This window comes from Ptychodera flava, chromosome 11 (assembly GCF_041260155.1).
Source record: "Ptychodera flava strain L36383 chromosome 11, AS_Pfla_20210202, whole genome shotgun sequence".
NCBI classification, from domain to species: domain Eukaryota; kingdom Metazoa; phylum Hemichordata; class Enteropneusta; family Ptychoderidae; genus Ptychodera; species Ptychodera flava.
This window is the reverse complement of record NC_091938.1, coordinates 29,235,234-29,259,500: the sequence shown is the minus strand read 5'-3', so window position 1 is coordinate 29,259,500 and position 24,267 is coordinate 29,235,234. Positions and strand designations below refer to the sequence as shown.

Here is a 24,267-nt window from a genome sequence, read left to right as displayed (position 1 = left end):
TCAATATACAGTTAGATTTTGGAGTAAATTCTTCTGATAAAGCTATCATGGAATATGATAATTTGTAAATTTGTATTTGTAATAACATTTATTTGGTTTTGTAGTACATGTGTGACCTGGTAGTGGTTCAACAAATTAATTTCATCAAGTAATGAGCTAGTCCAATTTCATGAATTTATCACCCACATATACTTTTGAAAGATAAATTGGTTTTTCAATTTTTGGTGTGATTTTTTCAGCCATGTGTTTAACATATACACCAAAGCCACGAAAAACAATCTCAGAAGCTAGCACTAGGACGAGACGTCAGAGGGTGTTGCAGTTAAGTCAGAGGAGAGACATTGTCAGTGGTGGTGATGTGATGCTGCAGCTGAGTGAGAGGAGGTGAGACACCAACAAAAGGACAAGAAGGAAAATCCTCCAGATCTTGGGACTCACTCCTGACATACCTCCAGGTGCTGGCCTTCATTTGGAAGTTGCTATGGGAACAACATGGGCTGCCAAGAGGAAATTACAGCGTTACTTCAAGGCATGGCATGTGAATATTGGAAGTGAGGTATGTTATGCAGGTCATTTCCCCCACACTCATCAAGGTCACTGTCCTTCTTGACCTCACAACCATGAATTTAATAAGTCATGTTTGGAATTTTCTGGAAATTTAATTAGTTGTGTAAGAGAGAATTTTAAAACAGTAATTAGCATGTCAATAAAAGTTCTAGATTGTTCTCATATGCTCTTATATAAGCACATGAGTATTAATATTGGGACAGCAGGCTTGCAGTCAGACTTTTGGGATTGTGTGCAAACTCTATTATGATCATGTAGAGAAAGACTGTGGATAAGTAATCTTGTTATCACATATTACTGAATATAAGTGTTACTGTTGTTTTTGCATCTTGTTCATATTTGTGTTCAGGTCTAGCAAACTTACCCGGCATGATACAATACCGTCCTACCAGTGAAATTTGGATAAAGTTAGGTGGGGACAAGGGTCAGGGAACCCTGAGAATGGTTTACCAAGTTGCTAACATCAGCAATCCAAATGTAGCAGATAATACAGTGATTTGGAGTACATTTGCAGCACCTGATTCCTATTACAATTTAGAAATAGCTTTAGCTGTTAACAGAGGTCAGGTAGACAAACTGGATGGCACAAAGTGGAAGTAAGTCTAAACATGCATACTGTGTTTTACTAAACAATGAACAGATTGTACCATATATCTATTTTGGTACAATATTTGGAACTTAAGATACATACATATTGGTTATCCAAGTTTAATACATGCATTATACTGCTGATCCAAAAATCTGAAAAACAATGTGCAAATCTGACCAAACTTATGCAGCATAAATATGATACCTACATTAAATAGTACAAAAGGCAAGTTGTTTTCTTTCATGTACAAGATGCATTGATGTGTAGAAACATGGGCATTAATTTAGAATGGTGTGGACAATTGTCTTACATTCCACTTTGATTTATTTCAGGGACAAGACACTATTAGCACGGATGATGGGAGATTATGAGTATCTGGCCAAGAGTTATGGATTGTCTGGACCAAATGGTATGAAATGTATACTTGCATGCTATGATTTATACGTAAGAAAAGTTGAGGCACTGACAGGACAGGCAGTTTATTGTGTACACTTCAGTTTTACCTATGATTTACATGTGTACATCCTTGTCCTATCAGTTTGCAATATGTGCGACTGTTAATAATCAGCATGCATTGTGTATGATATGCTGTAGAACACAATTATGATAATTTGTTGTAGTTTTTCGTTGACTTAAGACATTCACAGCTAACATTGATTGGTCAGATAAATTTAAAGGAAGGGGTACACAGTGGGTCAGATCTTGATAAATATTTGCAAGCTATTGACAAATGATTGTTTTCCTCTGTAGAAATTCTTGTGTTTATTTCTCAATTTAATTCTTACACATAGTATTAATATGTATACTGGCAATGCAAAATGTAGTAACCATGAATTTCTTTGAAATAAATATTTAAATTGATAAGTTTGCATATTACAGGTACATCCTCTCCAAGAGTTCACACATGCACATCAAATTGACTTCATGAACACCAGTCATGTCTGTACCTACTAAGGTTTTTAAGTAATTATGTCAGTTTTTGTTCCTTGTCTTCCTCACATTGAAATATTTTAGGGAAATATTTTTGCGTATGCTGTGTGATCAGCAAGGAACAAGCACAGTTGCTGAAGGATGAACAACTATTGTCATCAATGAAGATGATGATATCAGAAAATGTCACAGTGAATTTCTTTCAACTGGTGGAAACCTAAGGCATGCCATGCAGCACTACAATAGTGTCAGAAAGCCACTTTTCAATGTACCACTGCACAGAGTATGTACTAATCAATTCAATCCACTATGTTGTTTGCTTCCATTGACCAACTAAACATATAGCTCTGTTCTGTTTCAATCAGTTCACTTTACCTTTCTCTGAACAGTTCAACAGACCACACTGTGACCTATCTACATGTATGTATGCCACTATGTCCATAATGGTATGCACAAGCTATATGCGAAAACAAGTTGACAATGAAGCCTGCACATATGTCAGCATTTGTGATCAATCTAGTTGTTGTATATTTGTATGTAGTGTTTTCTTCATAAATAGGTAGGTATGAAAGTTACAAGATATTGTCATACATTAAAAGTAAAAGATACATGTGCTAACCCTTATATTTTATCACAGGTTGCAGTCCCAGGGTTGCACATCAGTCCTGGCTTGTTTTAAAAGTTTTTCACCATGATGGAAGCTAGCTGTGCAGTACTGGATATCAAGATCATCACGACTCTGGAGAGAGATATGATGACATTGATGAACCCGTGCTGAAGCCTGCTGGATTTGACACATATGTGGCCATGTTGAAACAAATCGAGACATTACAGTGTGAAGCGAAAGAACTCCAAGAAGAAGCTAAGACCTTGGCTGATAGTGTTGAAAAGGCTCTCCTTGCTGATGATGACTGTGACAATGATGATGATGATGACGACAACAGTGAAGATGATGGCAGACCGCCACTAATGACCTTGGGCAAAGTTTAAAAAGCCCAGGAGAAAGTGCAGGAACTCAGTGAAGAAGCTGACAGGAAGGTTAGTATTTATTAATAGAAGACCATACTACATTAACAAAATAAAAATACATGATTTTGTGATAATTTTGTGATAATTTTGTGATGATTTGTGATAATCTTGTGAGACGCAATTAATTTCAGTGGCAGTGAGTTGCTAGCCAAGTCAAACTTTTTATCAAACTGGAATAGTTGCCATGTTAAATAAACATGTAATGTTTGTTTAGCCTGTATCATGTGAGAACACCCACAGATAACCTGTCTAGCAACCTGAGATCTCAGAGGGTCTCCTTCATCTTTGAAAATGGCATATTGATACCAGAAGTAAGATCATTTTTGTGATGATAAGCAATAACATTGTCAATCTCAAGTGCACAGTCATGTCTATGCTGCATTTTCAGAATTTTGGCTTGCGCACATTTGTAGTGCAGTCATTTCCAGACAACACAGTGTTTATCTTTGTTTTCTTAGATATCTGAAGCTACAGACGTAAAAGCGAAACTGCCAAAACAATGTGGTTTTGTAGTCTGCGGTATTGACCAAGCTCTGCAGTCATTTGGTGTTGGACGTCATTCTTACCACGGGCAGGCATTCATCGGAAATCATGTGAACAAGTGCTGTAAAGTATGTGTTTTACAACTGTAAACTGTTTTGTTGCTGAAGTCATTAAAAGGTTCAGTATTCTGCTTGTCAGGATTTTCAAGCTTTCAGTGTCAGATTTATTGTGTGTTATATATATACTACAGAAGATGTATATCGTCTACATTATTTTGACCTACTTTCAGTGAAACAACTCTGTTTGCTTCTTTGAAAGAAAGTTATCATATCCTTTTTTTTATTTTTTTGTGTTTCAGGAAGAAAACATCCAAACGTTGTGCAAGAGCGTCATCAGAACCACAGCAAGAATATGCCCATAGCTGAATGAACAGGCTGCACACATTTGTGGTCTGTATAAGCCAATGTTTTCAAAATTTGCAGCCTGCCATAATCTTTAGAGTACAAGCAATAGAATGTCAGATGAATATATTAGCATTCTCAGTTCAAACATATCACATTTAATGGCATATTACAGAGAACACTTTCCTAATGAAAGTGTACCCCCCCCCCCCCAAAATGCATATGTTAGAAGATCATGTCATCCCTCAGATTGAAAACACAGGGTTTGGCTTTGGTTTCCTCACAGAACGGTGTAGAGAGTATCCATCATGAGATTAGGAAGGGAATGGACCGGTATAGTAAATTACCTGGCCATAATGGTTCAAAGAAATTAGAACTTATGGTAAGGGAGCATCATGTGATGACCAATTCAAGTCATGTGAAAGTGCCAAAAACACAAAGGGGTTCATACAGAACCAAATAAGCAACGTGAAATAATGATGGCCATAGTGATAAAAGTAAAGATAAATCATGATAAAATAAACATGTAAAGAACAAATTAATCAAGTCAATAACAAACCAATATGTAAATAAAAACATTGAAATCTGGTTCTTTCTATGAATCATATTTTTACTAAATTGATGCTTGTATTTTTAGTCCCCAAGATACCGTCCGGGGGGACTTATAGGTTTGGTCATGTCCGAGCGTGTGTCAGTGTGTGCGTTTGTCCGTCCATGCATCCGTCTGTTCACGCAGATATCTCAGAGATACATGGAGCGATTTCATTCAAACTTGGTACAAGGATTACTTGATATGTCATACATATGCACGTCCAATATATATACATATGCATGATCCAATGTGGCCGCCATACGGCCATTTTATTACAATTTTTTATGTACAGAGCCATAACTCCGACATGTTTCAACCGATTTTATTGAAAGTTAGTACAAGGATATTGACCTTCATCATACATATGCACATCAATTTGTTTCACAACATTATCCAATATGGCTGCCATGCGGCAATCTTATTACAATTTTGTCATGTACGGAGCCATAACTCAGGCATATCTCAACCTATTTTATTCAAAGTTGGTAAAAGGACATTGACCTATGTCATACATATGCATGTCAATTTGTTTCATGATATGATCCAATATGGCCGCATGGCAGCCATTTTGTTACAATTTTTTCATGTCCTTAGCCATAACTCAGGCCCGTCTAAATGGATTTTATTCAAACTTTGTACATGGACTTTGACCTATGTCATACATATGAACATGATATGGCTACCATGCCACCATTTTGTTACAATTTTTTCATGTACGGAGCAATTACTCAATCATATCTCAACCGATTTTATTCAAAGTTGTTACAAGGACATTGACTCATGTTATACATATGTATGTCGATTTGTTTCACAATATGATCCAATATGACCACATGGCGGCCATTTTGTTATGTTATTTTTTCATGTCGAAAGCCATAACTCTGGCAAGTCTCAACCGATTTTATTCAAAGTTGGTACATGGACATTGACTTATGTCATACATATGCATATAGATTTTTTAGACAGTAAGATTAAATATGGCTGCATGGCTGCCATTTTGTTACGATCTTTTCATGTACAGAGCCATAACTCAGACATCTTTCCACCAGTATCATTCAAAGTTGGTATAAGGACATTGACCTATGTCATACATATGCACATTGATTTGTTGAACGGCGTGTAGCAGTATCATGTCAATTACCTAAGTTTCATAATTAGACTGATATGTCGAGAAATACTGCATCAGATTTCATGAAACTTGGTACACATGTTAAGCTTACATTGCTTTAACAATGAAAAAGGCATTTATCAGTGTCATTTTAATTAATTTGTAATTGCTTATTTAATGAACTTTTATAATTAGAGTTATATATCCACAAATACTGCGTCAAAATTTGATGAAACTCGGTACAGATGTTGATCTCATAGTTTGTAAATACTGCATCAAACTTTATGAAATATGGTACCGGTGATAATCTATTAGTGTTAGGATAGTATGCAAAAATGTTCGGCAACATCCTGTTGATTCATTACTCATTGACTCATTTAATGACATTTTGTAATTAGGATGGCGGCCTACATTGGTTTTATGTTTTCACCACCATGGAACTCATTCTTGGCCATTTAGCGCTATCTGTATCACAGTATTTTTATCATAGACCTAATTAATGAAGAGGACTCTATCCTCTCTGAGGACTTTTAATTAAAGTACCAACGAACAAGTGGGGACTGTGCCATCAACGACTTGTTCAATTTAAAATTGATGCTTGAAAAGTCATCTATATGGTAAGTCCAGTATATGTAATGATGACTTACCATTTTAGGATGTTTTCACATGTTCAAATGAAACTTCCTTCAGTTTTATCTTACATGAAATATCATTGGAAAAGTTAAATTTTTAGCATGAAAATAAGAATGAAATACTTCTAAATGCTTTTATTATGATGAAGTATATATACTAACAAGTACAGATGTAAATAACCTTGTTTTGCTTATCTATTTACAGAATACAACGACCCTGGAAGTTGCAGGTGTCCATTTGATTTCAAGTATTTCTCATTTTTACCTTCTCGTGTCTATTTATAGACAGAGAAGGTATTAGAGTTGAAAACCAGTATGCTGGTGTCAACTTCTTCCGTCTGTCAAGACATTTTGTCTGTCAAGATCCGTCGACGTCATGCTATTGTGATGCGTCATATCATAAACTGGTGGGGGTGTTTATGGCTCAGGTTGAGGTGTAGGAGAACGATTTTGAGCTGTGACAAAAATCAAAAGGGACTTAGCGGCATAGCCACAGTGTTAAGCCTTTCTCCAAGGTTTCTTAGTTGAGTACGATCTATCACAGACTACTGAGCTGACGTTAGGGGTACTCACTTTGTGTTTGCTCACTCTGTGTGCGCTAGTGTTTGGTACTGAGTTGCGTGGATATCCCCTCATGGCCTCACGTGATATGGGCCTGTTGCATAAACTGCAGATGGCCTCTGAGTCTGAAAACGGCCATTGTGTAAGCCTGTCGCCATTTTCCTTGCATTTTTTCTCATTTAATTTTGCAAAATATCGGCGAGTACCTCAATATTTCAAGATAACTCTTTCTTCCCAATCGTTTCCTGGAGTTTCAGAGTCATATGAACGAAAATGAGTGAAAGTTTTAGACAGGAAAATCGGACGTCGGCCATGTTCATTGTTTACAGTACAATCAGAAGTTTATGTGGAGGAAATAACTAACAAACACTGTTCATGATGCCCGCCCTCTAGAGGCAGACCTTCCTATATGAAGTACCACATTTGATACTTGTGGAAAGCTAGACCACACAAAGGAGCATTTAAACATTTAGAAAATGACAGATTGAAGGTATTCTTAAAATGTCAAATACTGAGGAACAATGCGCAAATATTCAAAATAAACAGGTTAACTGACTGGTCAGCTATAAAAAACAATTAAAATGTTTATGATCAAAAGTTTTTGAGATGCGCACATTTTAACAAATACAGAAATTATTAACATTATAAATATAAGACCAAACTATTTTTTCAGGGATGGGACAGGTTGGAAATGAGGGGTGAGAGACAAAGGCACTTCTATTGCTGCATGTGGATGCAGCCACACCATTTCATTTACAGCATACTTATTCACTGTGTTGTGTTCAAGTTCCATATTGTACTGACTGTCATACAAGGATAACATAAGCAAATCAAATCAAATTAGAAAAGGATCAATGCTGTTGTGTGGATTTTGCTGAACATGGCTGATTTTAATATTTCGCCCTATATATTTTGTATCCGGCAAAGGCATATTTTGATGTAAAGTCAAAATTAACACTACATTGCTGACAATATATGTTACCGTTTCTGCATGAACTTTTCTTTTTTAATTAAAGTATAGTAGTACTTCGAACAGATTAACAATTATCGTGATGTCAACCCATAATTTTACATCACAAAGACAGTAATTCTGCCAATTTTTTTTGTTTTTCAGTCATTTTATAAATTTTGCACTGCACAAGATGATTGAACAAATTGCAATGTGTGAATTTGTAAACTCAAAGAATAAAAATCCTTTGGTCACAGATTAAATTATTTATTTGAAAAGAAATTTACTCTTAAACATTTTTAGCATATATTCTTTACACGGTCATGTATTTGAAGGAAAATATGCCTATTAAAAAAAGTAATTTCTTCACTTCAATTTTTTTTCAATACTATGACAATTATCAGCCATGAGGTTTTACAAACACTAGACCAGATAAGCGTTTTTCATCATTTCCACAGGACTCTTTGGAAAATTCATTAAAAACAGTTAAAAGTGACTTAAAATGTTCACTTAGTATACATTTAATTTACAGATGCCAGGTTGTGTATTTCACATGCACTCAGGTCAGTAGGGAAGTGCGTCATTACTGTTTTGGACTGTTAATTCTTATTTCTGAATTATTTAACTTTTTTCCATATTGAACTATCTTTAGGCAGTTTATACTGTAGCTTAGAATTTTTTTGATTGATGTATTTAATCATCTTTTGAGTTCTTTGGTCCATATCCCACCTCATGCCCCTACATCATCAACTATTTACCAACAACTCCATGCCAACAACCAATTACCTGACCTAACCACACATTAGAGAAGGTACAGCGTCATTGACGGTATTTTTTAATTTTGTCTGTATTTTCATATTGTATTAAAAATAAAGGTATTTGATCATTTCAATTTGTATTTTTTTCAGTTTCTGTGTACCTTTCCTTTTCGTTTCCTATATTTTTTGTTTAGCTCTTTATTTGTCCCTTTTTTAAAATGCAACTTTGTGGGATAAGTTACTTTTGATATTCAGAGAGTTTGTAAAAGATGTTTGCCCGAAACTTTGTTATCGGTACATGTAATTTATTTGAGTCTTGTCACTTCAAGAAATAAAAAAAAAATGTTTTATTCTATATGCACGTGCCTGTTTTGATCATTTATGTTATGGTTTGAAGTAATTTTTAATAACATTACAGTTAATTTGCCATTGTGCTGTTAAAACAATCACCGTACAATACAAATAAGGCAATAATACATTGATTTCTGCCTATATGATGAAAAAGGTGCCTCTCTAATTTTTGCCGTTTGTGGCACTGTTCTGTGGCTTCCGATTGAATGTGTATCCATAAAGTTCGCACACAAGTTAAAAGTCTGCCTGCTGGTATCGCTTTAAACTGCTGAGTGTCACTTTTCCGACAAGCATTTAATTACTCCTTGGCCTAATGATGTCCCTCTCTCCGTACAGTATTATGTATAATTCTGCGCTGCACGTACAACAATTAGAAGTCACCCCTTTTGACAAAATTAAAATAAACAACACTTCTTTTTCAGAATTCCCAGAGCTTCAATGAACTAGTGTTATTACATTTCTATATAATACTTATAGCCCCTAAACTTGTAATAATAATTAATATAAGTATTATATAGAAATAATAACGCGAATAATAATAGGTTCAATTTCCGTGAAAATTTCACCATAAGGGTATTTTGGGTCGAAAAGACCAAATATGATATCGATTTCACTGCCCCATGTTTCCATGGTAACCATTTTAGGGGTTGAAAATTTCAATTTTTCTAATATCCCATGAAAAGTTACTTTGATTGATATGAAAGAGTTCGGGTCAGAGAACACAAAAACCAGACTTATTTTAATGTTTCGAGTTGCCGTGGTAACTATTTTGGGATTGAAAATGTTACTTTTTCCCTAATTCCTATTAAAGAACTATTGATTGATGTAAATAATTGATAATAAGGGTTTTTCTGGTTAGCACACCAAAAATATCACACTCATTTTAATGTGAGATTTTTCCATGGCAACCATTCAGGTGTAAAAGTTACCAGTTTTTCAAAGATTCCACCTAAAATCCAGTAATCAACAGAATGTGTTATATCAAAGGGATATTTTGGGTTAGAAAGACCAAATATCCGGCGTAAAGATCCAGTAATCAACAGAAATATTATACCAAAGAGATATTTTGGGGTAGACAGACAAAATATGATATCCATTTTTACTGCCCAGTGTTTCCATAGTAACCTATTTGCATTTTAAAATTTCATTTTTTTTCCAAATTCCATTAAAAGTAATCCCTGTTACTATGCAAATGTTTTCCTAAGTGTATTTATCACAGCATGAACTCCATGTTCATTTTTGTTTTATGTTACCATGGTGACCATTTTGGTAACCACAGTTTTTTTTATTTAAAACCATAGACCCTTGAGAGGATCTATGTTAAAACATAATTTACTGTTTTTTATTTATTTTACGGATTTCTAAGTAACAACTTTTAACATTTGTTCTATAATAATAATAATTGTAATTTCTTTGCCTTCATTCTAGGAAGAATAATAAAGATAAGAATATTGGGGCCATTCTGGTCAAAATTGTTTTCCATTAATTTAATATGTTAAATTAATTTTATATAGACCAGAAATAATTTTTCAAGCAGTTTTAATTTTGTTTCATGCAGTCATCCCAAATAGGTGTGATATAGTATAGTACTAACTTATTATGCATTCATCGAATTAAGTTTATGCCTTCAAATTAATTTTATGTGCTAAAATTAATTCTACTAGTAATCCGAACCCAATGCCCCTTATCACCCAATGTACCATTATTTATCACAAGCAGGAACAGTAGCGCACAGTTTTTTTGTTTTATTTAAAACATAATTCACTTGTACTTATTTATTTTATGGATTTATAATTAGCGACGTAATAATGTTCATTTTATAATGATTTATTTTGATTTTGTCTCATTCCAGGAAGAATAATGAAGACAAATTATTTCTGATTATATAACTAAAGTAAAATTATGGCTATGTATGGTACATTACTTTTTGTGTGACCTGGCGTGACCCCATAAACTCTATGATTTGCTAGTTCTCCCCTTCCCATGACAATGTCTAAATTTGAACATGGTCCCTGTTTACCTTTAAACATTTTTTTGATACCCAGCAGGCCAAGACAAGGGGAAAATATTACAAGTTAAATGTTTCATGTTTAATACTGCCCAGGGCTCAAAATTAACTTTTTTTCCCTGGTAGTCCATTTGCGCTACCATTTTCTGAAGTTGGTACTAGCCCGGTGACTGGTAGTCCATGCATATTTTAGATCAGGGGTATCTTTTTTCGTTAACTAGACAAGAGAGGGTAATTTTACAAGATTCTGCCCATGAAGTGAATTTTCTAGTCTTTTGATGTGTATACTTGCACACCTTTATACCCAAGGAAATAGGTATATTGGACGACAGTGGGAGTTTTGTGACCTATGAACACGTTTCACTCTCAGAGTTGTATGCAAATTTTAAAAGTCGCCATGACAACATGAAAACAATGTGGCCTTTTCATCAGCACTAAGACATACTGTAGCAGGGCTAAAATAGACCATGGCCCTTCTGTTGGGAGGAGGCATAATTTCCGTGTCATTGTGATTGATACATTATTATCAAAATGCAACGAGAATGCGTTTTATTGGCATCGTTTCCTGTGCCTGTCATTCAAGTACGTCAGTTCAGATATTGAAACTTTGTTGCAAAGTTCCACAGCACGGCGGTCGTCTCCAGAACAAAGTCATACAATGGCAAATTTCTATGCCCAGCTGGGTTTGACTGCATTTATCTAGCTCGTCCCAAAGTGACGGACGCATCTTTCAACCTTTCAGCTTGGTGAAAAACACATTTATTGATTCGCCAGGCCTGTGGATTTGCTTATTTTTGCACAAGTGCTACATGGACATAGGAAAAAGTTGTTGAATACTCACTGTTTCAGTGAATCCGACATGATGAGAGTTCTCAAATCAAAAACTGTTGCCGTGCTTGAATACAAATGTCTTCTCATTAAATTACGTCATTGTTATACAAGAGTTAGCATTCCAAAGTCTGTCACCCTAATTTTGCAAAGTTTGCATCTGAACGATTGAACGACGCCGTACGTGAAACGCAAAATTCCATCGCATACAATCCGGCAATATGTACAGTAGAAATACTGTATACGCTCCAGGTACGTATAAGCTTATACTCCACAAAATGGCCGCAGGCGGCGTGAACTTTCTGAAAGGATTTCCTAAACGTCCTACTTGTTACCTTAGAGACTCACATGTGATGTCCTGAAAGGTATTCTCTGAAATAATTCCAGTTTCTGTCAACATGCAAAGCTCAACGACATGATTATAGCACGAGACGTAGTGTACAGACGACACATTCACGTGCAAATAGACTCAATTGCGCATGCGCATATTCGCAGGCTACACTGGCAAACGAAGTGCGCATGCGTGAAGTTATATTTGCAGTACAGATTTCGCGGATAACTCATGCTTTTGCTCTATTTCCATCCCAAAACTTCCTCGATTGCTTACAGTAAATGCACATGAACAAAATAAAACCCAACAACGTCAGCACAGGGAGAGGGTTTATGGTTTTCACCACAACTACAAATGCCACGCTGAAGATACGTTTAACATTCCACTGGCATAGACTCTCCACAGTCGCTGCAGTGCCTTGTTTGTAGGCGCCAACGACTGCCACGATGGGCCTGCATTCGAAGGCTTCACTGTGCAGCTAGTTCAGCAGCTGTGAGCACGCGCTGCCAGACAGCAACTGTCGGTTTTTGCAAGTATATTAATATTCATAAGGGTAGTGATGTCAAAAGAAACACCTATCTAACTGGGCGGAGAGAATATACTTACGACAATTAGAAACAACACCTTTTTTTCAGATTCCCACAGCTTCAATGAATTGTTATTAGATTTCTATATAATACTTATAGCCCCTGAACTTGTAATAATAATAATAATAATAATAATAATAATAATAATAATTTTGTTTGCTTGTAAATGGAGAATTTACATCACATTTGTGGTAATAAAAATGTAATACAAAAATAAGTTAAATTTTTTCTAAAAGGGATCTAGTCGAAATTGAGCGGTATACCGTCGCTTGGTTTAATGTATTGCTATTGGAAACAATATTTGCGCGAACGAACTCCTAATCCATTGAAGACAACAGAATTATTTATATAGCTAGACGACGTGATAACAAGAACTTTGTTGGAACTGTAAATCTGGACTTCCGCAACAGACTTTTGGGTTGAATATTTGGATCCCCCAGGACAATGACAGAAAACATATGAATATATTAATGACGTCATGTGACGTCACTATGATGCCCTGTGACGTCTCGTGTACTATGGCAAAGTTGGTCACTTTAATGATGGGTTGGCTGCCATGAACCACATTCTGGCACGATCAATTTGAAGTAAAATCAGAGTCGATAACATAACATAGAATCATCTTCACATAAGTAAAGTAAATGCAATGGACTCTAAATCACGTGTGATTTGTTTCAACTCAAAAGTGTCTTCATTTGAATCGCATGCTGTGGCGCCCATTTCAAAAATGGTTCGCCCCAACCAAGCCCCCCCCCCCCCCAAACACGGAATATCCCCCGACACGAATGCGTTCAGCTCAAAAAGCAAGACGAATGCAGAGTCATCAAATGAGTTGAGCTTCAAAGGTAATCTAGGGAGCATGATTCAAACGAGTCGCGGCGGAAAGCGAATGCATTACACGAGTCGCATTGAGTTTCGTGAAAGTTGGATAGGTTGGCGACAATATTGGATGGAATTGGGCGATAGTTAAATGAAGTTGGCCACAGTTGGGTTGCACTGAGCGAGAGTTGAATCGCATTGAGCGAGAGCCGAATGAAGGTGGCCACAGTTGGGTCGCGCTGAGCGAGAGCCGAATGAAGGTGGCCACAGTTGGGTCGCACTGAGCGAGAGTTGAATCGCATTGAGCGAGAGCCGAATGAAGGTGGCCACAGTTGGGTCGCACTGAGCGAGAGTTGAGTCGCATTGAGCGAGAGCCGAATGAAGGTGGCCACAGTTGGGTCGCACTGAGCGAGAGTTGAATGAAGTTTGGCTCAAAATGTAAGGTATTAATTTTGGCATGGATTACGCGCCATAGTATGTCTGTTGTATTACGTCTCTTTTCACTTGTATTCATCATGTCCTCCCCAGCTCTTGTGAATACATTAGTCAAAGTCGTTACAGCTTTGTTCAAATCCTTGTCCTGAACAGCTTGACTGAAAATTCTCATGTCCTCCCCAGCTCTTGTGAATATATAAATCGAAGTCGTTACAGCTTTGTTCAAATCCTTGTCCCGAACAGCTTGACTGAAAATTCTATATACAGATTCAAAACCTTCGTCTTGTAATTTTTGAAGGTGTCAGATAAAAGCGAATTCCAACGAAATTTCTTCCATACATTGAGCTGCATAACATTTGAACTGATATCTCCGTCAGTTGTAGTGTCATACTCATTTGGGAAACAAAAGAAGCATTGAATAGGTAAATGATCGGAAATGTATAACGTGTCAACTCTAAAGTCATCAACGTATTGAAACAAAGACCTGCTAATGATTACATAATCAATCATACTTGCTCCGTTATTTGTATAGCAGGTGTAGTCCCCTTCACTATCACCGGTAAAACGCCCATTTACTATGTGTACATGTTGATTATAACAGAATTCAATTAGGGATTGACCAAATCTATTTACAGTACTGTCCCGTGATTTTTTGGGTAAATCAAAGTGGTCAATTTCATAGCCAGGCTGGGAGGTTCCTGTAGCATTCATATCATAAGTAATGTGCTCATCTTCAAAATCTAGCAAGTCCCCAACTCTAGCATTCAATCTCCAAGAAAAATAAAATCAACATTTTCAAACTGAGAACAAATGTCCATAACAAAATTTTCCAAACGAATAATGCCATCTAATTCACCCTCTCTATACAACGGGGCGCCCTCTGGTGAGATGTACACACCACACACAATTAAATCACGGGGTGTATTGAAAGCATTTCTGCTAATGAACAAATATACAGCGTTCTCGTTATCTTTGAAAATGCGTCTTACAAAATGAGAAATAAAATTAGCAACATAAATACATACACCACCAGAAAATCTTCCATAATTTCCCTTACGTTTTCTACAGGACGAATAACATTTGTGGTTTGGCAGCCAGTCACAATAAATTATCGTTGGATCTTGCCCAAGTTTCTGTTATACAAGCTATGCAAGCTCAGTGTTTTACGTGACATTTAGATATTTATCTCGTCAATATTTGTAGCAGGTTTCACCAAATTAAGTGCAAGAGTTTCAGAATTATATCACTAATTACAAAGTTCATTGAATATGAATATGATTTGAATTCGTTCAGGCGTTTTTTAGTTATCGTGTAAACAGACAGACAGACAGACAGACAGACAGACAGACAGACAGACACACAGACACACACACACACAAACGGACAGACAGACATGGCTACGAAATTAGCTCACGTTTCTGAAAAGTGAGATAAAAATGAAATGTGCCCTGAACAACTTAACCTTAATTTTTCATTTAGCGAAAGAATATATGATCGAGCATTCATCAAGTTAAGTTCATTGGCAGAATTAAGCAGGTCTTGAGCGTTTCAAGACAAAATGATGAAAATTCAATTTATACTTTTTGTTATCCCGTTTTCTTCTTAACCTAATGACAGGCGACCGCTTACACTCGTTCTCCTTGACAAAACGCACCGAACTTTCCATTTTATGATTATTTAAGTAAGTAAATAGCTCTGGCTTTAGATGAGTATTCTTTCCGTATTCTTTCTAGGTTCCCAAAGCCAATTAAAATATGATAACTTGCATTGTAAAAACAACAACTGTCTGTGAAGTCAGTCAAAGGTGCTATCATAGCTATCTTCGACATTTCAGGTTTTTGACAAATTCAACTGTCAATAATAACACCAGATGTGATCTGAATGTGCTCACGTGGTTTATAACAGGTTCATTACATAGTAGTACGCTTCACAGAACACTCAGATATCTGCCGGATTATTATATATAACAGGTTTCACCCACTTTCGCACAGTACCCTTGAAGTTTAAATCACTAATGACAAAACTTCATTTGATATACAAATGAACTGTTTATTAGCTTGACACTGCTCTATACTCATGGAACAATGGGATATCTACCAGAACAACATATGTGGCACGTTTCATCAAAAGTAATGCAGTAATATTAGGTTATTCCCAAAGTACCGGGGTTTATGTCCGAGTACATAGTGCAGCGGAGGTATTGTCCGAGACGTGTAGCGAAGCGTACGATGTACGAGGACATAAATCCCGGTATTTTGGGAATAACCTTATTATAATACACCTTTTTAGTCCAACTTTACAAGAAAAACGTCGAAATTAAGGCGTCTTTTGGATACTCGTCGCGCAATGTATTGAGTGATCGCGAGCAGACTGGGAACGCGTCCGCTAAGTGCGCAGAACGAAATTCAACCCGTAGTGCGCAGTGCACATGGTAGACATTGTTCGTCAGCAGCAAAATTTCACTCGAATTCACAGGTTTTGGATTGCCCACGATTTTTATTTCAGAAGTACTGAATGGTAAGAAGTATATGTTTTTGTAAAAAATCTAAAATTTTCTCTTCTTTTTCTCCGTTTTGACGTAAAGGTGTTGCGAGGTCAAAGGTCAGATAACGTCCAATAACACCTAAAGTTATTGTACTCTGTGTCAAAGTTATTGGACTCCGCGTCCTCTGATACCGAAACTTCTTGTACGACAAAACTCCATAGGCTACAGACGCAGGTGTATAATAATGTGATTTATTGCAGTACAGGGAAATTCTCGTTTTAATCACAAGAAAAAGATATTTCCGAAATAAAGTCGGTAAGAGTTACAGCTGATAACAATAAATCGAGGCAAGTACAAAACATTGTCATATGTGGAATAGTACATGAAGATTCATCACGTGTACAAGTCTTCAATGAGTTGTTATACCTAATGCACGGTTGTGTGTCTGCTATCTCGGTAATAAAGAACAAACTTAGATCAATTTTACTCTTCATGCTCTCAGTGAGAGTCGTGATGGTGATCATATTGCCAAACATGGTGATGATAATGATGTCGGCTGTGGCAGAGACAGTGGGATATACTTAATCTTTAATTTATACGTTATATACAATGACTTACAGCTACATGCGACCTACCTACACTACCACTTGGACAGGATATCCACTTTGAGTAGTTATTTACTGCAGTAACGTTCCAAAGTCCGTCTTCGCTACCTGAACAGTATTTACCTCTGCCATCTGAAATAATCAGAGTTCTATCGCTTTATTGATTACTGAAATAATAATGAACCCCATCCGGCCCATAATGGACTCAAGAAAACTTTGCACACCATAAAGTAAGAGGCGAAGCCGAGTACATTATGAGTGCAAAGTTTGCTTGAGTCCATCATGGGCTCGGAGGAGGAACATCATTGCTATTATTTTATAGTTTTGGCGATGCCAGTGAATTTGTAGATGCAACAAATATCTGAGGGCCACAATGCTGTGTAATCAAATAAATTATCAGAAATAATTTTAGGGTATTACGTCACAAAATACACTGCTATTGACAAACTATGATAAAATTCAAAATAAAACAATGTCGTAGGAATAGCAGTGTTTTCGATTATATCATTTACATGATTTAAACACGAAAAGAATTAAGAACAGCGTTACTAGCATTTTGTGTATGCACAAAATATCGTTTCCCTTGTCCACTATGTATGTATGCGAGACCTGACTCGCCCTAACGGTTGCATAAGTCCAGTGCATGTCTAAATCAAGTGTTTATTGCGGAATGAACACAGGGTTATAGTCATAATACGGTGCAAATTGTGCACCTGAATCTTCAGAAACTTACCAATGTTTTTGTTGTGTTGGTAATCCGTGTCCTCCCATACAATTCGTCTTGGCACACAGAGACCATCCACCTCGAAATGATTATCCCGACACAGACATTGGTAACTGCCAATTGTGTTATGGCATTTTCTTTCCAAACCGCAGCCATTTTGCTCATTTTTGCACTCATCAATATCTGTCGATTAAAGTGTAGATAATCCATTAACTTATGGTAAAATTATGTGATCTTTAAACAGAATAATTATCCTATTTTGTCGTTATTCTCTATGAAAGAATTTACTTCATTCATACCTGTGCATATTTTCCTCTGATGGGCATCGAAACAGGTACTCGAGTTTGAAAGCAAGGCAGCATTGTCTAATTCCATACCCGGAGGACACACAAATGTTACCGATGACCTGCTTGATAAGCACACAATTCTGCCTTGGCCGGCTTCACTGATACGGAAACTGCATGTATCTCCTTTATTAGCATAATGCGTAGTAGTTTCAATTTCGTCAGTGGTTGAAGGTGTTATCGTTGATGTTCGATTGGGACCCGCTGAACAATTCGTTGGTACTGGAAAATAGAAGTCCATTGTTAAGTACTCAACCACATTAAATTTTCGTTAACATTGACCTGGTAATGGAGACCATTAATATTGCATGAAGAAAGTATTTCATGTGTTTAGGCTTGGCTTAAAGGGACAAAGTTTTTGACTCTCAAATTTGTACGTCTTTCTGATCTACCTCATGTGGAAAGCTCATTTTGAAGCTCTTGGGGTAATTAAAATGCTAAGTCTTATTCTATCTTGTTTTTTTAATTAAATATTTTCTCACAGAGTTCACACAAGAATGGCGTCATTTTGATTTCAAATATCGGTAAATATTTAGTAATTTGTTTTTCTGGTACCAAAATTTAAATTTTGACTCCTGATATCTAACCGTGATTTTAAAGGGGATTTTGAAGGTTTCTGTGGGGAAAAGCTGAGCCCGAGCGGCGCGGTGTGACGTGCCATGGCGCTAGAGATGTTGCAAGCTCGAGGATTTCATTAGTACCCGCGTTCTCGACCAGGTGCACAACATAGAAGTTCTAAACAAACCAGCGAGGCTTTCCAACGCGATCGGGCAATATTTAGCGTTTGTATGTCACTAGAGCAGCATAAATTGGGCTTATTTCTTCACAGAACAACATTATACGATTAATCTAAAGGAATGACATCTTATTTGGAACGTGAAAAAGGTTAAAAGTTAGCTTTACTGGGGCTTTAATGGTATCTGTGATATTGCCAATAATCTGGGGTTATCCAAAATATCACTTGTGAGTGCAGCTTTGCTAATAGAGTAACATCATAGGGTGCATCATGTACGAAGCAAAGGTGAGTGTGTGATGCGGTCCATGACATCATCATATGATGTCACTTTTAGTAAAATATCGACCTTTCTCGATAAATACTTGTCGTTAAACTGTTTTCCTTAATTGTTTACAAAAATAAGAATTCATTCCGTTCACATGGTTTTACTATATTAGCTGAACGTTGCACTGCCGGTCCCAGCTCACGTCCGGGAAGTAGTGCAGGCTGTAGGCTGATGGTCAATCTATGATATTTATCACCTTATGTCGGGTAGGGGGTATTTTATGGTAAATATCACAAGTGTGAATGATATTTTCCACATCATATGATAAAGATATATTTCTCATCAACAGTATCCTCTCTTTTTTGATTCGGTCATTGTAATCTTAACCCATGATTAATTGACCCCGCACTGCTATATGTCCATGGGCAGTTTGTCTATGAGCTGTAGTGTTGACATTGTCAGGGGATGAGTCAGTCATCAACATGCAGCCATGTAACCATATGACCGTCTTTCAGGTCATTAGTATATTGAGAGGTGTACAACACAGTAGAGCTTTCACAATTGTACCTAAATATATTCTACTTACGTTTAAAGACTTCATAGACTTGATTTGCTGACGGACCTCCCTCACCATCATCCTCACAGGCTGTTGAACGACCGTATTTCTTATAGGTCGTCTCTGCGTCTGCACTCGATGCACACTCTCCTCCGTCTTGCAGAGCAAATACTCTAAACCCTCGAGAAAAGGCAGCTTTTCTACACTTTGCGATCGGATCATCACGTTCTGTGTAATTACCATCGAGTAAAGTGTCTTGCCCTTCAAGGGTTTCAATAGCCCTAGGATTGTCGTCTGCCCAACATCCTAGACTTTTTACAGCAGCTGATAGAAAGGCAAAATACATCTATTACAAAGTGACTTGTGAGTAAAAATCAAATTATACTGTAATCTATAGTGTGTTTACTAAAATATGAGACATATTAAATATTTAAACGTTACCATGTATTCGTATTTAGTAATGTATACTGTATTTTGCAATGAAATTAGTTTAGGAATATTGTTGAAACTTCAGCATGCATGTTACAAGTAAAACTTTAATTTTTACAGTTAGAAGACTTATTAAAACAATTCATCAGCATACCAGGTTTAGAACCAGTGCCATTGAAGTTATAACACACCAACAATACGAGTAGATATGAATATACGAAATAGTTTCCAACCTGTTACGTCTTCAGTAATCCTTAAACGCCATAATTTATAAGACACATACAGGATATATTATAGAACAATTTTTGCAAAATTGGTCGCTTTATTTTCTTCCCTCATAGAGATCTTAAACAGACAGCTAAGGACTTACTTTACATAAGAGTTCAATGTCAACATGAGTTTGTTCGGGAGCAGAAATACAGAAGTTGAAAGAAGATATTCAGGATACTGTCTTACAAATTCAGCATTGAGCAATAGCTTGGGTTCCTATTTACATCAATATTCGCTCGCCAATGATATCGTCACCATTTCTTTGTATGGCTTAGAGCTTTGTCATACAACTGGTGTTCTCTGCCGACACCCCTCTCCCCCGAAATAAATAATGATTTCTTCAGCCCACCTTTCTCGCAACCAGTTTGTTTACATCTTGTTTTAAATTCTGCAAACGACATTTTTCTGTGTTACTTTTCGACCATCGTTCACAGAAGATTTTTGACCGAAAACGCTTCTGTGATATTGTACGAGCTTTAGAAACATTCGCTATTCTTTGCAAAATAACTATGTCACTACATTTTTTACAAACAAACCTTTTTTGCATTGGTCACACAAAGGCGTGCATAGCAACATCTATAAACAAAAGATGACGCGAAGAAAACCACTGACATTTAATCAAGTCTCTGAGTAAATGTCCCTACTGTTGTGTTGGTCAGTTTCCCCTACTCATGACCTAAGTTGAATAAGTATAGAGCATTTTCAGGTGATTCTCCTCCATGACCTTGAATCAATTGGTCATTTTCAGAATTTTTCTGGAAATTCAATTACTCGTATTTATTAATAGTGAAGATATTTTAGAAAGGTAATTAGCATATCAATAGAAGTTTTGGATTGTTCTTATACTCTCTATATTGAATCATTGAGAATACGTAGGCACAGTTTTTCAGTCAGACATTTTGGATTGTGTCACTGACAAATTTTACTTCAGGCTTTCGGATCACTGCAAGTGTTAATATCAAGACCTTTCAAAACCTTCACAGCGATGCTGGATTTACACTGTGGACTTTTCACGGACAACCCTCAAGCCTGTAAGCCTGCGACTGTACACTCATCGGTGTGTCTCACTGTCTGACCCAACTCTGGAGCTCAGTATCGTCCCAGCTGAGATAAGTAACCTGTGAACTTTTACAGTTGGTATTATATCTCTTGACTTAGTGAATACTTTTATCTTTTGTAATAAAAATTTCATTTGGAGAAAATCGCTGACTTCAACGTTCTTTTCACGTAACACTACATAGGATCAACTAAAACACTTTGAAACGAAGACCAATCACAATAAATGTAATTCATTAGGCTATTCTACGACTTGTTACGTACGGAATTATTGACTGAAAAAAGCAAACGCCCCTATTACGTAAACCAAACAACTTTTACCTCTTGATACCAAAATCAAATGAAGGTTTCATGGCTAGTAGAGATTTACATCTTAATAAGTAAACCAATGACCTCGTAACACTTGATACAGCGTTTTACGTTGTGAAATATTTATTCACCTCATTTCTAAGACACATATTGTGAACTTTTGGCTCGTTCATTTATACGTAAGAAGTTAACTATTGGTAGGTGTTAACCGAAGTCGTCTCTAGTTAGCCGTTAACCAACTAATTTTTAACTAGTAACAGCTATTAGTGACAAAAACAGGCAATAGCCGGAATAGATGACTAGCCAGGCCTTGTCAGATCTCACCACTGGCTAGCCGGTAACCAGCTCCTAGCCATTAACAACTGTTAAAAGCTAAATCTGGCTAATAGCTGGGATACATTTCAAGCCACTAGACCTTCTCTGAGGTCGCCATTGGTTAACTGGTAGTCAGCTAAAACCAGCTTAAACCAGCTAATGGCTAGAAAAAGTTAAGAGGATAATCGTCTGATATAATTGGGAAGCAAGGCCTTCTTAGACGTGTGGAATTTAGCTAACTGATAACAGCTAAAATCGGCTAGTAGCTTGAATAGCTGACTAGCCAGGACTTGTCAGATCTCACAGGGTTTATGGTTGCTTTACTTAAATGTGACTATTAGTGGCTAATAAAGTGCTGAGTAAATTCAAAATAGCTGGAAGACGACTACCTGACACCACCACGCTTTAACGTCATTACCAAAACATAGGGAGTCTCTATACTAAATCGCTGCTCCTCAAGTAATGTATCATTACACTGTGGATTTTTCTCGGAGGGGGTTGCTTTAAAATTCCTCTGAGGTTTCCCCTATCTCGATTACAGCAAATCAAGTAGTTCTAATCTCAACTTTACTATACGTTACTGTAACAGTAAATGCGGTCAAACTTTTTCCTTTAATGGACGATTTTTCGATGTTTGTTTACACAATTATTGATGTCTGTATGAATAACTCTAATCTTGTCGTATTCGACGATCGTGTCATTTCACTGTTACACCGTATGCATGATTTTGATCCTGTCTCTTTCCATCTTTCATTTCCAAACATTTTCAAATCTAACAATTCTCACATCTAAGACTTTACATGTTTAAAGGTTAAAAACAATGAATGTGTCGACGCATGTATTGTTATAAATATTAACTAATTTTAACTGAACATGTAGAAAGTGTGGTAATTATACATGTCAATGATAAATAATTTTCATTTAGTAACATAAGGCTAAAGTAGGCCATTGCTTTATTTAACGGCCATGGGCACGAAGATTTTCGAAATTAAAATAAACGCTTCTAGCCAAATTTCGATAAATTGCTGCACAACCACATTCAAAGTGCGACTTTGTAAGTAAAATTCTATACAGTAGTCGTAGTGAAATAAGCTTCAGGACAGTTTATTCAAATATATTGTGAATGGCATACAAAGTTTAGAAGCACAAAGTATCTTATAACATTAAATAATTGGAAATTTACTTTTTTCACACTTCTACTCATTTAAGTACCAGTTGCTGTAAATTTGAAATACCGTATAATTTATTGAGACCACTGTTATACCATATCTCATTCATTGAGACCGGCACACAAATTGCAAACACAACCATTTCGGTGTCATAAAGAACAACTTCTTTAGACACATCAATGCGGACTGTTGTTCCCTGTATCAGTTAACCTGCATTACACTGAGTCTGGAGCAATAGAGTGTACACAACGCCCCTATTAAAAATGCATATTTTAATTTAGCGTTGACATGGCTGTATATCTAAGAAGATGATTCATCGGCGTCAAAGGGATATTCTAATCCTTTAAATGATAAAACTTTTACAAAAAAGTTCTTTTTTGTTTTCATGGACTTTGATGAAATAACAAAAATCTCCCTCATTTCCTTAATTTGAAGGACACGCTTCGGTACCTATTTTCTTTGAGAGCGCCACCGACGCGTCACAGGTATAAGCAATAGCCTTCGGGTCCTGCGATGTATTCTTCTGTCATATTGGCTGTGTGGCGCTGGTAGGGCCAGCGCTACAACACTGCTAGCGCAAGACCCGAGGGTTACAATTATCACATTAGGCCAAAGTAATTAAATTCTTTGTTTTGCGTCCACTCAAAATGGGGAAAGGTACGCGTCTAAGCGGCTGAAAAAAACACACAAGAAAATTAACACAATGTATTTTGATTGCAGCAAATAAAAAATTGTAACAAAACTTTTAGTTCAGAAAAGCTAAGCAGTTATGTCCTAAAATTTCCTCTTCAAATGCACTGTGTGTGTTTTCCATGAAAACCTTAAAAACCTAAGCGGGCGGGGACGATAAACAAAGAATTTAATTACGTTGGCTTTAAGCTTATGGTACAGCGGCCTTCGCCTTCGTCTTGTACTTAACCGCAATCGACCGTGTAGAGCATTAGAAGACGTCACTCAGGAAACCTCACATACTAGAACATTACGAAGAATATCACAACAACTCACAGAAGGCCCTCCATTATTGACGAAAAAATACCAGCCTCGTG

The 24,267-nt window shown here is 36.6% G+C and overlaps 1 protein-coding gene across 1 annotated transcript; it reads left to right on the top strand.

Moving 5' to 3' along the window:
* Window positions 1–288: 288 nt before the first annotated feature.
* LOC139144032 (uncharacterized) lies at window positions 289–8,954 on the top strand. The gene is made up of 8 exons (XM_070714680.1): window positions 289–556; window positions 917–1,163; window positions 1,489–1,565; window positions 2,171–2,369; window positions 2,724–3,124; window positions 3,574–3,726; window positions 3,957–4,047; window positions 6,537–8,954. The coding sequence occupies exons 2-4, from the start codon at window positions 937–939 to the stop codon at window positions 2,305–2,307; spliced, it is 441 nt and encodes a 146-aa protein (XP_070570781.1). The 5' UTR covers window positions 289–556; window positions 917–936; the 3' UTR covers window positions 2,308–2,369; window positions 2,724–3,124; window positions 3,574–3,726; window positions 3,957–4,047; window positions 6,537–8,954.
* The last annotated feature ends 15,313 nt before the right edge of the window (window positions 8,955–24,267 follow it).

Excerpts from the sequence above, each read along its gene's own strand:
- LOC139144032 (XM_070714680.1), top strand. The coding sequence starts at position 937 with ATGATACAATACCGTCCTACCAGTGAAATTTGGATAAAGTTAGGTGGG. Across the intron at positions 1,164-1,488 it reads CTGGATGGCACAAAGTGGAA|GGACAAGACACTATTAGCAC; the intron begins GTAAGTCTAAAC and ends GATTTATTTCAG. Across the intron at positions 1,566-2,170 it reads TGGATTGTCTGGACCAAATG|GGAAATATTTTTGCGTATGC; the intron begins GTATGAAATGTA and ends GAAATATTTTAG.